We start from the raw sequence: 13,154 nt of genomic DNA on the forward strand, positions 1-13,154 counted from the left end.
TGTATTATAGAAGCAGCTCCGCCTGTATCAGGGTGCGATCATGGTCCTGGGACAACAGTTACAAGGACTTTAAATTAGTAAAAAGGGGTGAAGAAGGGGAGGAGAGAAGTTCTGAGAAGGGTAGGTTAGTATCAATAATAGTTTAAAAATAAGCAAAAAGGAAGCAGAATAACGGTCATAAATTGCACTTTAGGTGAAGCAAGATGAAGATTAAAAGATAAAGACTAATTAAACCAAGGAAGAAATAAGAAATAAAAGCAAAAAGCCATGAAATAAGAAACGTTTGGGTGAAACAAGGGAGCTGAAGGACTGATTAGGGTGTACGGCTCAAACAAGTGTTCTTCATATAAACACTTGGGAGTATACGGAACAAATCTTTCAAAATGCTATTGCAAATTCAACTTAGATTGCAGGACATTAATCATTGTTGAGACAAGGCTGCAAGACAGTCAGGACTGAGAACTAACTAGGTTACATGGTCTAAATGAAAGACATGGGAAATGGTATAGCATGAGAATAGCCTTTGTGTTTAAGAATTAAGTCATTTTAAAGACAGAAGAAATGCCTAAAAAAAAGGTGAGCAGGTAGGGAAGACTTCATGGTTCGAATGAATAAAAAGGATTTAAGTGGGAGTTAAATGAAGCCCTCTGGTAGCAGTGATTATTAATTTTCTCCGTTTAAATTTGAGATTAATAATTTTGTGTTAAACAACAGGTATTAAGGAATACTGGGTAAAGAAGGTTTATGGAGTTAGGTCATGGATCATGATCTTAATGTACGGCATGAATCTGGCTCGAGGCACTCGATGATTTACTCCTGTTTCTAGGTGCCATAAAACCATAAGACATAGGAACAGAATTAGGCCACTCGGCTGAAGCAGACTGAGTTTTTAAAGAGACAATGGACTGGCAGCAGAAAGACATTGAACGGTGGAGGTAGAGCGAGGAGATGTTTGCTTCTTCTGTCTTTTTTTCTCGTTTGTTGGTTGTTGGAAAACTTGTCTCATTTCAGATGTTTTGTTGAGTTTGGTGGCGGGATGTGAGGAGCGTGGAGGGCGAGTGCACCTTTTTTCTTGTTTCATTGTGGTTTGTGTTATAGAGGTGGGGGGGGGGGGGGGGGAAGAGATCAGTGAGGGGTAGGAAGCTCAGGCGCCTTGGGCAGGGACAGCCAGGCTAGCTGGGTGTGCTATTTAACGGAAGTGCAGTGGGGGGTGGCCAGGTGGTTAGCGTAGAGGAGGGAGATGGGGTTTTTGTTTTACTCAGGGGAGCAGGGGCTGCTGACAAAGGTGAGGCTGCTGTGACTCAACAAGAAAAGGAGTGGTGATGGTGGGCATCTGAGAATGGTGCCCCCAAACAAGGTTGGTCACGTGGAATGAGAGAGGGCTAAATATGCCAATCAAATGGTCACATGTGTTCGTGCACTTGAGGAGCAAGATGGAAGTGGCCTTTTTGCAAGAAACACACTTGAAAATCGGGGATCAGACAAGGCTAAGGAAAGGGTGGGTAGGGCAAGTCTTTGATTATTAGGGGGGGGTGTGGAGGGGGTTCAGATCATGCGGCGCTCTGGGTAAAGCTGCAAGTGGAGCAGGGGGTGGAGGGGGAGCGCCCACAGTGGAGACTGGATGTAGGGTTGTTAGCAGACGGGGTGGTGTGTGACCGGGTGAGGGGCGTCATCCGGGAAAATGTGGAACTGAACGATACAGGTGAAGTCTCAGCCATCATGCTGTGGGAGGCACTCAAGGCAGCAGTTGGGGGGGGGGGAGCTCATATCGATCCGGGCTCATAGACAGAAGGTGGTGAAGTGAGCAGAGGTGACAAGGTTGGTGGACACAATTCTGCAGGTGGACAGGGGTTTGGACGCCCTTGAGGAATTGCTGAAGGTGCGGCAGAAGCTTCAGATGGAGTTTGGGCTAGTGTCCATGGGGAATGCAGTGGGGTAGTTGCGGAAGGCCAGGGGGGCAGTGTACGAGTACGGGGAGAAGGCTAGTAGGATGCTAGCCCACCAACTCAGGAAGCAAGAGGCGGTGAGGGAGATTGGAAGGGTGAAGGACGAGAGGGAAAGAGTGATACTGGACCTGCAGGGGGTGAATAGGGTGGTTCCTGGATAGGTTAGAGTTCCCCAAGGTGGATGACGACATGATGGAAGGGCTGGGGGGGCTCCCATTGGACTGGTAGAGGTGATGGAGGGCCTGGGGGCGATGCAGGGATGGAAGGCCCCGGGCCCGGGTGGGTTTCCTGTTGAATTTTGTAAGAAGTTTGGGGGCACCTGGGGCGCCTGTTGGTGCGCGCATATAAGGTGAGGCAGGCATCCATGTCCCGAATACTAAAGAAGGACAAAGATCCGGAGCAGTGTGGATCCTACCACCCGCTATCGCTATTAAATGTGGACGCTAAATTGCTGGCAAAGATCCTGGCCTCACGAATAGAGGACTGTGTGCTGGGGGTGTTAGGGAAAGATCAGGCGGGGTTGTAAAGGGGAGGCAACTGTCGGCGCCCGGAGGGACAGGACGCAGAGGTGGCAGTGGCAATGGATGCAGAGAAAGCTTTTGATTGGGTGGTGTGGAAATAGTTGTGGGATGTGTTAGGACGGTTCAAATTCGGGCAGGGCTTTGTGGACTGTGTCCAATTGTTGTATAGTGTGGGGACAAATCGAGTGAGCTCAGAGTACTTCGGGCTACACGTGGGACAAGGCAGGAGTGCCCACTATCCCCGTTACTTTTTGCCTTGGCAATAGAGCCATTAGCAATGGCGCTTAGAGCGTCAAGGAGCTGGAGAGGGATTGTGTGAAGGGGGGGCATTGAGCACAGGGTCTCGCTGTATGAGGACGACTTGCTGACGATACCAGTGGGAGGTATCGGGAAATTATGAGTATTCAGGGAGGAGTTTGGCCAGTTTTCCGGATATAGGCTAAACATGGGGAAGAGTGAGGTGTTCCGATCGAGGCCAGGGGGTAGGAGAGGAGGTTGAGAGTGCTGTTGTTCAAGCTGGTGGGAGCGAGTTTCAGATATTTAAGTATCCAGGTGGCGCAGGGATGGGAGCAGCTGCACAAGTTGAATTTGGCGTGGTTGGTGGAAAAGATGAGGGGGGATTTTAAGAGGTGGGATGTGTTGCTGATGTCGCTGTCAGGGCGGGTGCAGACAGTGAAAATAACGGTGCTGCCGAGGCTCTTTTTGTCTTTCAGAACCTCCCGATCTTATTCCCAAAATCAATCATTAAGAAAGTCAATACTTTGATCTCGGGGTGTGCGCGGGTGGGGAAAACGCCCCGTGCTGTTGGAACAGGGACAAGGGGGATGCGGGTTGGCCTTGCCAAACATAATGAATTACTATTGGGAAGCAAACATTGCAATAGTGAGGAAGTGGGGGAGGGGCTGGCGTGGGGTGGTTGGAGGCGGCCTCCTGCAGGGATACAGGTTTAGGGGCATTGCTGACGGCTAAAATGGGGAATCAGGACGGGAGGAGAGGAATGGTAGGAGGTTGGGGTGTTGGTTATTTATCTATTATGATGTTCCGGTTTGTTCTTACTCTTGTGTTTGTTCCATTTCTTGAAAGTACAGTAACTAAAACCGTAATTTCTAGCTGGTGATGCTGGATCATGTGACCATACATATAATATGGATTGTCAGGATGTGCCCCACTTACAGTAAGGTGGGGGAAATGTGTGTGTGAGTATGTGAATATTCCTAACCACCTGTTACTGGTTTCTCCTTTCCCTGTTGCTACTGACTTGCTTCCAAGTAAGTATACCTTGTGTATTAGTGTATGGTAGACAGTTAAAACAAATACTGGTAGAATAGTACAGAACAAGAGAATAGCAAGATGCAAAACAGCTGGTTTATGGAAGGCAGAAGAGCGCAGCAATTCAGAAGACATCCAACCATATGGGCAGCACGGTAGCATTGTGGATAGCACAATCGCTTCACAGCTCCAGGGTCCCAGGTTCGATTGCCGGCTTGGGTCACTGTCTGTGCGGAGTCTGCACATCCTCCCCGTGTGTGCGTGGGTTTCCTCCGGGTGCTCCGGTTTCCTCCCACAGTCCAAAGATGTGTGGGTTAGGTGGATTGGACATGATAAATTGCCCTTAGTGTCCAAAATTGCCCTTAGTGTTGGGTGGGGTTACTGAGTTATGGGGATAGGGTGGAGGTGTTGACCTTGGGTAGGGGGTAGGGTGCTCTTTCCAAGAGCCGGTGCAGACTCGATGGGCCAAATGGCCTCCTTCTGCACTGTAAAGGGGCTGTTTAGCACAGGGCTAAATTGCTGGCTTTGAAAGCAGACCAAGGCCAACAGCACGGTTCGATTCCCGTATCAGCCTCCCCGAACAGGCGCCGGAATGTGGCGACTAGGGGCTTTTCACAGTAACTTCATTTGAAGCCTACTTGTGACAATAAGTGATTTTCATTTCGTTTTGGGCCAGGCGAAATGTCTATCTTAACCTGCTATGTCAAAATTTCATTACAAAAATGATCCATTATGAAACCAATCCAGCATTCTTCCACCACTATAACTAGAGTAATACTTTAAATACTTTAAAAATGAACATTTAACAGTTGATGGGTTCTGCTAATGATTTATGCTTTAAAGTATGTGCATGATCTTATAGCCATACTGACTAATAGCTTCTGGATTTTCTTTCTTTACACAATATCCTCCACAAAATTCAGATACAACAAGCTGAAATCTGCCCAGTCTTTGCTGCTCTTCCACTCCTATCCCAAGAATATGATGCCATCAAAAACAGAGATAGGCAGAGCAATGTCACAACAGGTAACATCATTACTTTCTTAACAACAGAATTGCCAGTTGCAATCAGACTATCCTTTGGTATGTTTTAGAATTAAACTGGCAGTGCATGGGGCTCAATTTCAATCAACATTCAACTGGCTTAAGTCAGCATTTCTTATTTTGTTTCTCAAATAAATGGTAATTTAAGACAAGTAAGAACTGGTAATAACCAAACCGTTGGCAGGGAAAAAATAAGTTCATAGTTCACCCAGCACAATTCAGCCATTCAAAATCATTGGGCTTTTAATCCCTGTTGTAGACCTCTTCAACATCCAAATACTCTTAACAGGACACCACCATGCACTTTGAAGTTATTAAACTTTAAGACAGTAATATGTCCAGAATTAAAAACCTGATTCAAAACATGTTATTTTGAGAATTAACTTAATAGAAAGTACCCTAGGAGCTAATGGGGATGCAGTTTTCATATTGATTTTGCTATAGGAAACATTTGTTAGAACTTGTTGTTCAAGATTGAAGGCACAAGTCAATAATTTATAGGCTTTAAATAGAAATAACATTCTAAAGGCAATAGTACTTAAAAAGTGAGTACATAAAGGGCAGAAAATGTACCCACGGCTATGATACACCAACAAGCTGGAGCAACAAGAGACTGCAGCGAGGCTTGCACAGCTAAGCTTTGGTTGCGACATAGTGGAAGGAACAAAGACATACAAGCTGCACGTTCACTGTCCAACTGACAGTCGAGAAATAATAAATCACAATTTGCTGGAGGAGGTGCTGACGACAGGGGAACCATATCGCCGGTTTATGGGGCTATTTTGGAGGAGGAGAAGGTGCCGTTCGAAGGGATCAAGGCGAAGTGGGAGGAAGAGTTGGGAGAGGGTATGGAGGAGGGGTTCTGGTGTGAGGTGCTCCGGAGGGTGAATGCCTCCACCTCGTGTGCGAGGTTGGGGCTGATACAGCTGAAGGTGGTGTACACGGAGCACCTTACAGGGGCAAGGATGAGACAGCTCTTTCAGGGGGTAGAGGATGTGTGTGAACGTTGCGGGTGGGGCCCGCAAACCACGTTCATATGTTTTGGCCCCGTCCAAAGCTGGAGGATTACTGGACGGTGTTTAGGGTAAACTCCAAAGCGGTGCATGTGAAACTGGACCCGGGCCCTCGGGAGGCCATATTCGGGGTGTCGGACCAGCTGGGTTTGAAACAGGCACGGAGGCAGATGTTGTAGTCTTCGCCTTGTTGATCGCCTGAAGGCGCACCCTGTTAGGGTGGAGATCAACCTCTCCACCCTGTGCCCTGGCGTGGCGGGGGGACCTGCTGGAATTCCTGACGCTTAAAAAGATCAAATCAGAACTGGAAGGATGGAGGGGTTCTGCAATTCATTTTCGAGAACTGGATTACATCGAACATTACAGGGGCCCGGGGGGGGAGGGGGAGAGAGAGAGAGAGAGAGAGAGAGGAGAGAGAGAGAGAGAGAGAGAGAGAGAGAGAGAGGAGAGAGAGAGAGAGAGAGAGAGAGAGAGAGACTGTATGTGTTAACAGTGATGCTGGCTAATGTCTGGGGTTTGGTGGGAGGATGGGATCGTTGGTATTGATATGGGGATTGATATTGCATTCGTTACTGATTATTTATTGTTGGGTGTAAATTTGGGAGAAAATGAAAAAGGAGAATGAAAAATATATTTTTTTAAATCACTATTTTATTAACACCCCGTAATTTGGAGATTGTAATTTTCAGATATTATGTCAAATTTCACTTTTTAAAATATGTTATAAATATTCTGATACCATAGTACCTGTAGCGTGTCAACATAGAACATACATTGTGACATTGTGCCATATAATGTTATCGAATTATTACAAAATAACTCCATTTGATAAGAGCATTTGAAGCAAATTGAGGAAGAAATTACACCGTAATCGGACTCCTAAAGTAGACAAGGATGACAGGGATGATGGCCTGTTTGTTATCATTTTGACCGTTGTAACCTTTTTCTAAAACAAAATCATCGCAAGCACAATAAATATGCATAATCCATAACACGTAAATTTTTGAAACTAAAATTATCAGACTTCCACCCCAACCATCATTAACCTGAGCATCTGCTTGCGATGATTCTCCACTTCGGCCAGTAGAATTTGTTTATCAGATTCTTTGTCTTGTTCTTTTGCCATCTGTTCTAGATCCTTCAGAAAAATCAGAAAAGTATGTCAGCATTCATACAAAAAGAGATCACTCAAAAAAACAAGTTTCACCAAAAGCCAGAAAATCTAACTCTGTATTGCTAAAGAGTGTATAACTTTATTTTACAAAGCTTTCTTCTCTCTTCTCAGTCCCTCGCCTATCAGCACAGGCAAAATAAGTGAGGAAACCCAAACAAACCCAATACCTGGACTAAAAGATAAAATGAATCTCGTCAGATTTTGTTAAGTCTTGTGTGTGGTTATATATTACCTAGCAGAGTGCTGAAAAGTCAACTTCCCTGAAATGTGCTGATAGCATTTCTTTAATCAAAGGATGCAGTCTCAACATAGCTTGCTATTCATTTTTCCTTTCCGGTCTTCTGAAAATTAAGATTTTTAAAATCTCAGTTTCTTGACCATTTCTTCTCCGTAAAATGATTCACTTTTGTGAAAATTCTAAATTTTAAGAACAGGTCATTTAGTCCATCAAATTTGTTCCCCCGCATTGTCAAGATTTGTGCCTAGTTAAAAAGTGACTTACTAGACAGTGACAAATTAATGTGAAATGAATATTTTGCCATTTCTTTTATTTACCAGATGGGGTTCAGAGAACTTTCCTTCAGGAGCTAAAATTGAACATGCAGAGTCCATAATAGAATGAACTGCACGCAGTCAATGAAAACATGCTGAAGGGACTTTTTTTGTTCTATGTTTATAAATTGCTAGGTTATCAAAGATGGGAAAATATCCCATATTTCAATTATCTCCTTACAAGTGGTAGTGCTATTGCATTAGCAAAGCTAAAGAGATTGAATTTGGGCAGCACGGTAGCATTGTGGATAGCACAAATGCTTCACAGCGCCAGGGTCCTAGGTTCGATTCCCCGCTGGGTCACTGTCTGTGTGGAGTCTGCACGTTCTCCCCGTGTGTGCGTGGGTTTCCTCCGGGTGATCCGGTTTCCTCCCACAGTCCAAAGATGTGCAGGTTAGGTGGATTGGCCATGATAAATTGCCCCTTAGTGTTAGGTGGGGTTTCTGGGTTATGGGGATAGGGTGGAAGTAGGGGCTTGAGTAGGGTGCTCTTTCCAAGAGCCAGTGCAGACTCAATGGGACGAATGGCCTCCTTCTGCATTGTAAATTCTATAAAAATTCTATGAATGAAAATGAGGTACTCCCCAAAGAATGCAGGAAATGAACAGCCTCACGTTAAACATGGAGTTTGAGCTGCATACTCAGTTTAAGATCAGATTAAACAAACCAACAACACCACTGTCCCCTTAACTTATCATTCTCATTACCATATATGTTTAATAGCTGTGAAATAAAACATGTGCTTCAAATAAATGGTGCCTTACATAGTACTAACTTCAGAGCGATTAAAGATGTACACGTGTAGAATATAAAGTTCCCTCAAAAGCAAATGTGGCTGTTGCACCCCAGAGTCCTCATCTTGCGCAAATACATGGAGCAGTGGGTGATAATTCCCATAAATGGGAGGCACTCAGGCTGAGAGTGACTAACACTACTGAACCAATAATATGGATGTATCCAAGGTAGATCCAAATTTTCAATATTACCTTACCTTCAAATGTCTCCTCAAAGTCTCTCCCTTCAAAGCTGCCTCCTTAAATTCTCCTATTACTGCTCATGGTCTGTTTGCACTTTGATGAAGTCTTTTGGGACTGTTTGCACTTTGGTGAGATATTCTGGGATGTTTGCTATCTTAAAAGGTGTTTTACAAACACAAATTGCTGATGCTGTTGTGGGTATCAACAGAATCAGGTTTGGTCTGGATGTTCCTGATGGTTGAACTGTCTGCCCATACTCCCTGTGCCACCATACCCATGATAGATCATCCACCACACTCATAAAACATCATGTGTGAGATACCAGAAGGTTGTTGACACTCCACCTTCAAATGAAGCTGAAAAGGAACAGAGCTGGAGCAACAAACCTCAAGAAAAAAAATCCAAGAATTTCCTTGTTTTCATTTTTAGCAGCTAGAATTGATATAGAACGGTGGTGATATATATTAGAAAAATTTAATTCCACAGTTTACATATTTCTATTCTTAGATACTGGTCAAAAGAAATTCCAAAATACAGCATCTTAGACGAAGACAAATATGACTATACCTCTGCTTTGGACTAAAAATAGCCAATAAATATTAGGTGTCAAAACATATTACTTATTCAGGACAGTGTCCGAAATGCACCAAATTATATGATATCGAGAATAATTGGTAACATGCCTAGTTTAAATTTAATATATTCATATGCCTTGTTAGACACTATTCAAGTAGAAAAATGTATTCAATAACCACTCGGGTCCTCACTCACCTGTATTCGAAGTCGAAGTTGCTGAAACATTTCTTTCACTTTAGCATTGAATTCGGTGAGTAAACTCAAGGGTCCAGGACTGTCTCTGATATCCTGCAGGGAAATCAACAGGTGTTCACAATCCAGCTCTTTGAACTCAAGCACTGGGTTTAACAGTTTATAGATGTGTCCCATGAGGGATTCTTATCCAGTTGTGGATTAAAATCACGTTATAATCTTTTTTGCAATTATCTAATGAGAATGAAATAGATGATTTTTTAAATATATGCAAATTAATCAAAACTAATATAAAAATGAAAATTCTGCAGTTTGATCAGCCTCTGAGAGAGAATGATGTTTAATATTTTAGGTGTATCTAACTGAAATCCGTACAATTTAATGAATGTTTCATTTTATCATGCATCATTATGGTAAAGCTTTGGAGGCAAGAGAACAAGAACTTTCAACTGTTTGCAGTAAATTTTCCATTAAAGCCTGGATCATTCTTTAGTTGGCAGGATTGAAAATTACTTTAACTGAATTAATTTAAATGGTGAAGTATAGAGACTCTGTGGTCCTTTGTTGCTTTAAAGCTAGCAGAAATACAAAACGTTTCACCACTGATTTTCAAGTTATTTTGATGTCCGTTGTAATGTGGCCCAATAACTTATGTCATGTAAGAGAGGTAGACTGTATAGGACTGTGACATCATCTTGTTTTGAGAATGCCACTGAAAGTTTCTCCCGACAGGTATGACTATTTTTCACTGCTGCTTTCATCCTTTAGGACAAAGAACATTGGAACAATTCTGGGCCAATCAGAACTTCCATAGAGTCCTAGTATTTACAGTGCAGAAGGAGGCCATTCAGCCATCAAGTCTGCACTAGTCCTTAGAAAGAGCACCCAATGTAAGCCCACACCTCCACCCTATCCCCAGAACCCAGTAACCCCACCTTTTGGACACTATGGGGCAATTTAGCATGGCCAATCCACCTAACGTGCACATCTTTGGCCTGTGGGAGGAAACCGGAGTATCCTTAGGAAACCCACGCAGACATGGGGAGAAAGTGCAAACTCCACAGTCACCCGAGGTTGGATTGAACCTGGGTCCCTGAAGCTGTGAGGCAGCAAGTGTTAATGACTGCACCACCATGCCCATCCTTGATTCATGTTCTTTACTTAATAAAAATATAATTGCACCCAAAGTCTTGAATTTTCAACTGACTGAGCAGGTGCAGTCATTTAGAACTACAGATTTACTCCAGCAGCCCCCATTCCCCCCTTGATTGATTTTTTTTTGATAACCCTTTGAGACTATTCCAATATTCCAATTATTTGGTCTAATAGCTTTTACTAATACGTGTACATGGACACCTAATCCATCTTGTTCCTCCACAAATCCTAATCTATTGCCATTACGAACACATTCCTGATTCTTTCTCCCTCCCGAAATGATTTGCAGAACATACTTCAGGTGAAAATGTGTTACAAATTTGGGAATAGTTCTAGAACTCTTTCCTTCAACATTGCATAAGCTCATCATAGGTGTGCAAGTGTGGTACAAGGGTCAGTTCTGGTCTCCTTCTTCCATTTCCTAAGGTTATATTCATTGTTGCATTCTTTCAACCAGCAGCGAGAAAGCTGTTCAAGTCAAGTAGAGGCTCGATGTGCATGTCTGCATCTTGGTGTCTGTTTTTTAAGCAGACTGCCCAATTAGGATAACCTGTTCCTGTCCAACACTGAAGCAAGGGTTGGGTAGGTTGAGCTCCTTAATGCAAACTCAACTCACTTATGATGGATCTAAGAAAATGCACATCACTTTCAGAAAATCAGACTTAATTGGTTAAAAAAGTCTTCCCAACAAATCAAAAAAAAAAGGCACCTCAAAAAAACCTACTTGAAGATCATCTGCAACTGCTACCCCCAACTAAATCCACACATACAAACCTTAAATATAACTTCAGCCCATCTCCATATACTCATAAAGAAGGCTATTCAGTCAATTTTAATTCCTTCATCCAGAACAGCCCTAAACCTACTTTTATTGCAGTATCTAATTATTTGCTAAATGGCTGCAGCATTTATCATTCAGACCTATATCATTCTGCTTGGAGGTCAATTATACAACAAAATAGTTGGAGGTTAATTATAAGTGTGATCACTCTCAGCCTTTGGTTTGAACCAAAGATTTTTCCATGTTTAAACAATTGTTAAAACTAGCCTAGAAAAACAAAGTAACTCAACTTCTGGGGCACGCCAAAGGTACAAAAAGCATCATTTCATAAAAATGCTTCAAAGGGAGAAAGCGTGACATGATGTTGTAAATGTTACGCTGATGTGGTTTACATCATTTTGTTATGCTTACACAGAGTAACCAACAGTCCCATATTTTGATTTTGTTCCATGTCTTTTAAGGGATTCCTTTTGTCCTGTATTTGTAGCTCAGCCTGTGCAAGATTGATTGGGGGAACCTCCAGGGTGAGTGCGTGCCATGAGCGGGTAGTCAACAGAGAGGTGGTAATGTGACTCAACAAGATAAATTGTATGTTCTGGTTAATTTTAATCCTCCCTCCCCTTTCAGTCCCAGTGTCTGTTCCTTATAGAATTAGAATGATTCTGCCCAGTGATTAAGCAGCTAGAACAGTTATCCTCAATTTGGTTGGTTGAAATGTGCATATGCCCAGTCACAAATATTTATCAGCTTACACACACGCCCATCTCTAAACAGGTAGTTTCAAGGCTATAATTGCGTGTTTATATATACATATATATACCCATATATCCTGTGGTTTGAATGTATACAAATACAACCTGCCTCCCGCGCACACGCCTATTTCAATGCCGCTTTTGTCCAGATCTAATTGTTTTTATTGTGTAGTAGGACAGCGAGTGAAGTATTCGCGGCTTCACCTGTACCAACGCCTTGATTTCCAGGTCGTATTTGATGATCTCCTGCGCGCAGATCCTGACATGGACATCCTGAGTCGCCGCCATCTTTTCCCATTGACTACGGCGGCCGAGAGCCGGTTGAGCGGCGAAGCGTAACAAACGCGCTTTATTCCAAAACACACCAGCGATCAAGAGGCAGCATCTCCCACTGCACTCATTGAAATGCTGCATTTCTGTTCTCCCTTTCTGTAACTTGACCCTCATCAGCTTTTCTGGGGGAAAAATTATAAATCAGTCCCATTGCAAATCTGGCGTACATTACATATTTGAAATATTTAATTGTTTGTTCTTGTAATTAACAGGGTGACTAATCAGCATCTTCTCAAATGTGCCGCAGACAGACCAGTTGTGTTCTCAGACCTTCCAGGGAGTCCACGAAATAACATGAAAGCCCAACTTCCACAGATCAGCTCAGCCAAGTGAGCAAGAGTCAAACTTGAATATCATCGCACTGTTAATGACCATTTTGAAACATCTGCAAAGTTCCTCTTAATGTATTAAAGCACCTCAAGAGTGCAACATGGTGTAAAACATTGTGGTGGCCATTTTGAATATTCTTTTTAAGTACAAATAAAGTAGATTTTTGCAAAACAAAATGTGAGCATGAGTTCAGCGCCCCATGGTTGGGGTTTAAGTCCACACCAACTCTTACGACTGCCTGCAGCTATGCGAGATGCTGAGTGGCTGGTTCAGCACAGGGCTATATAGCTGGCTTTTAAAGCAGACCAAGACAGGCCAGCAGTACGGTTCAATTCCCGTACCAGCCTCCACGAACAGGTGCCGGAATGTGGCGACTAGGGGCTTTTCACAGTAACTTCATTTGAAGCCTACTTGTGACAATAAGTAATTTACATTTAATTTCAGATGAAAGCTGTCGCTGTCATGCTGTGATTGTGTGCACTTGACTATTAGGTATTATGCAACAAAGTTCACAAGTCTGGGGTCACCTGACCTTGGGGC

At 43.2% G+C, this 13,154-nt stretch overlaps 1 protein-coding gene across 1 annotated transcript in view; it reads right to left on the minus strand.

Annotated features, from left to right (window-relative positions):
* LOC119965140 (vesicle transport protein SEC20-like) overlaps positions 1-12,303 on the minus strand; it is a 20,067-nt gene extending 7,764 nt beyond the window's left edge. The window contains exons 1-3 of the mRNA XM_038795478.1: positions 12,156-12,303; positions 9,267-9,359; positions 6,840-6,931 (exon numbers count right to left, since the gene is read on the minus strand). Of these exons, the coding sequence (XP_038651406.1) occupies positions 6,840-6,931; positions 9,267-9,359; positions 12,156-12,239 (269 nt within the window). The 5' untranslated portion in view covers positions 12,240-12,303. The remainder of the gene's footprint in view (positions 1-6,839; positions 6,932-9,266; positions 9,360-12,155) is intronic.
* Positions 12,304-13,154: the final 851 nt, after the last annotated feature.

This window comes from Scyliorhinus canicula, chromosome 4 (genome assembly GCF_902713615.1).
Source record: "Scyliorhinus canicula chromosome 4, sScyCan1.1, whole genome shotgun sequence".
In the NCBI taxonomy this organism is placed as follows: domain Eukaryota; kingdom Metazoa; phylum Chordata; class Chondrichthyes; order Carcharhiniformes; family Scyliorhinidae; genus Scyliorhinus; species Scyliorhinus canicula.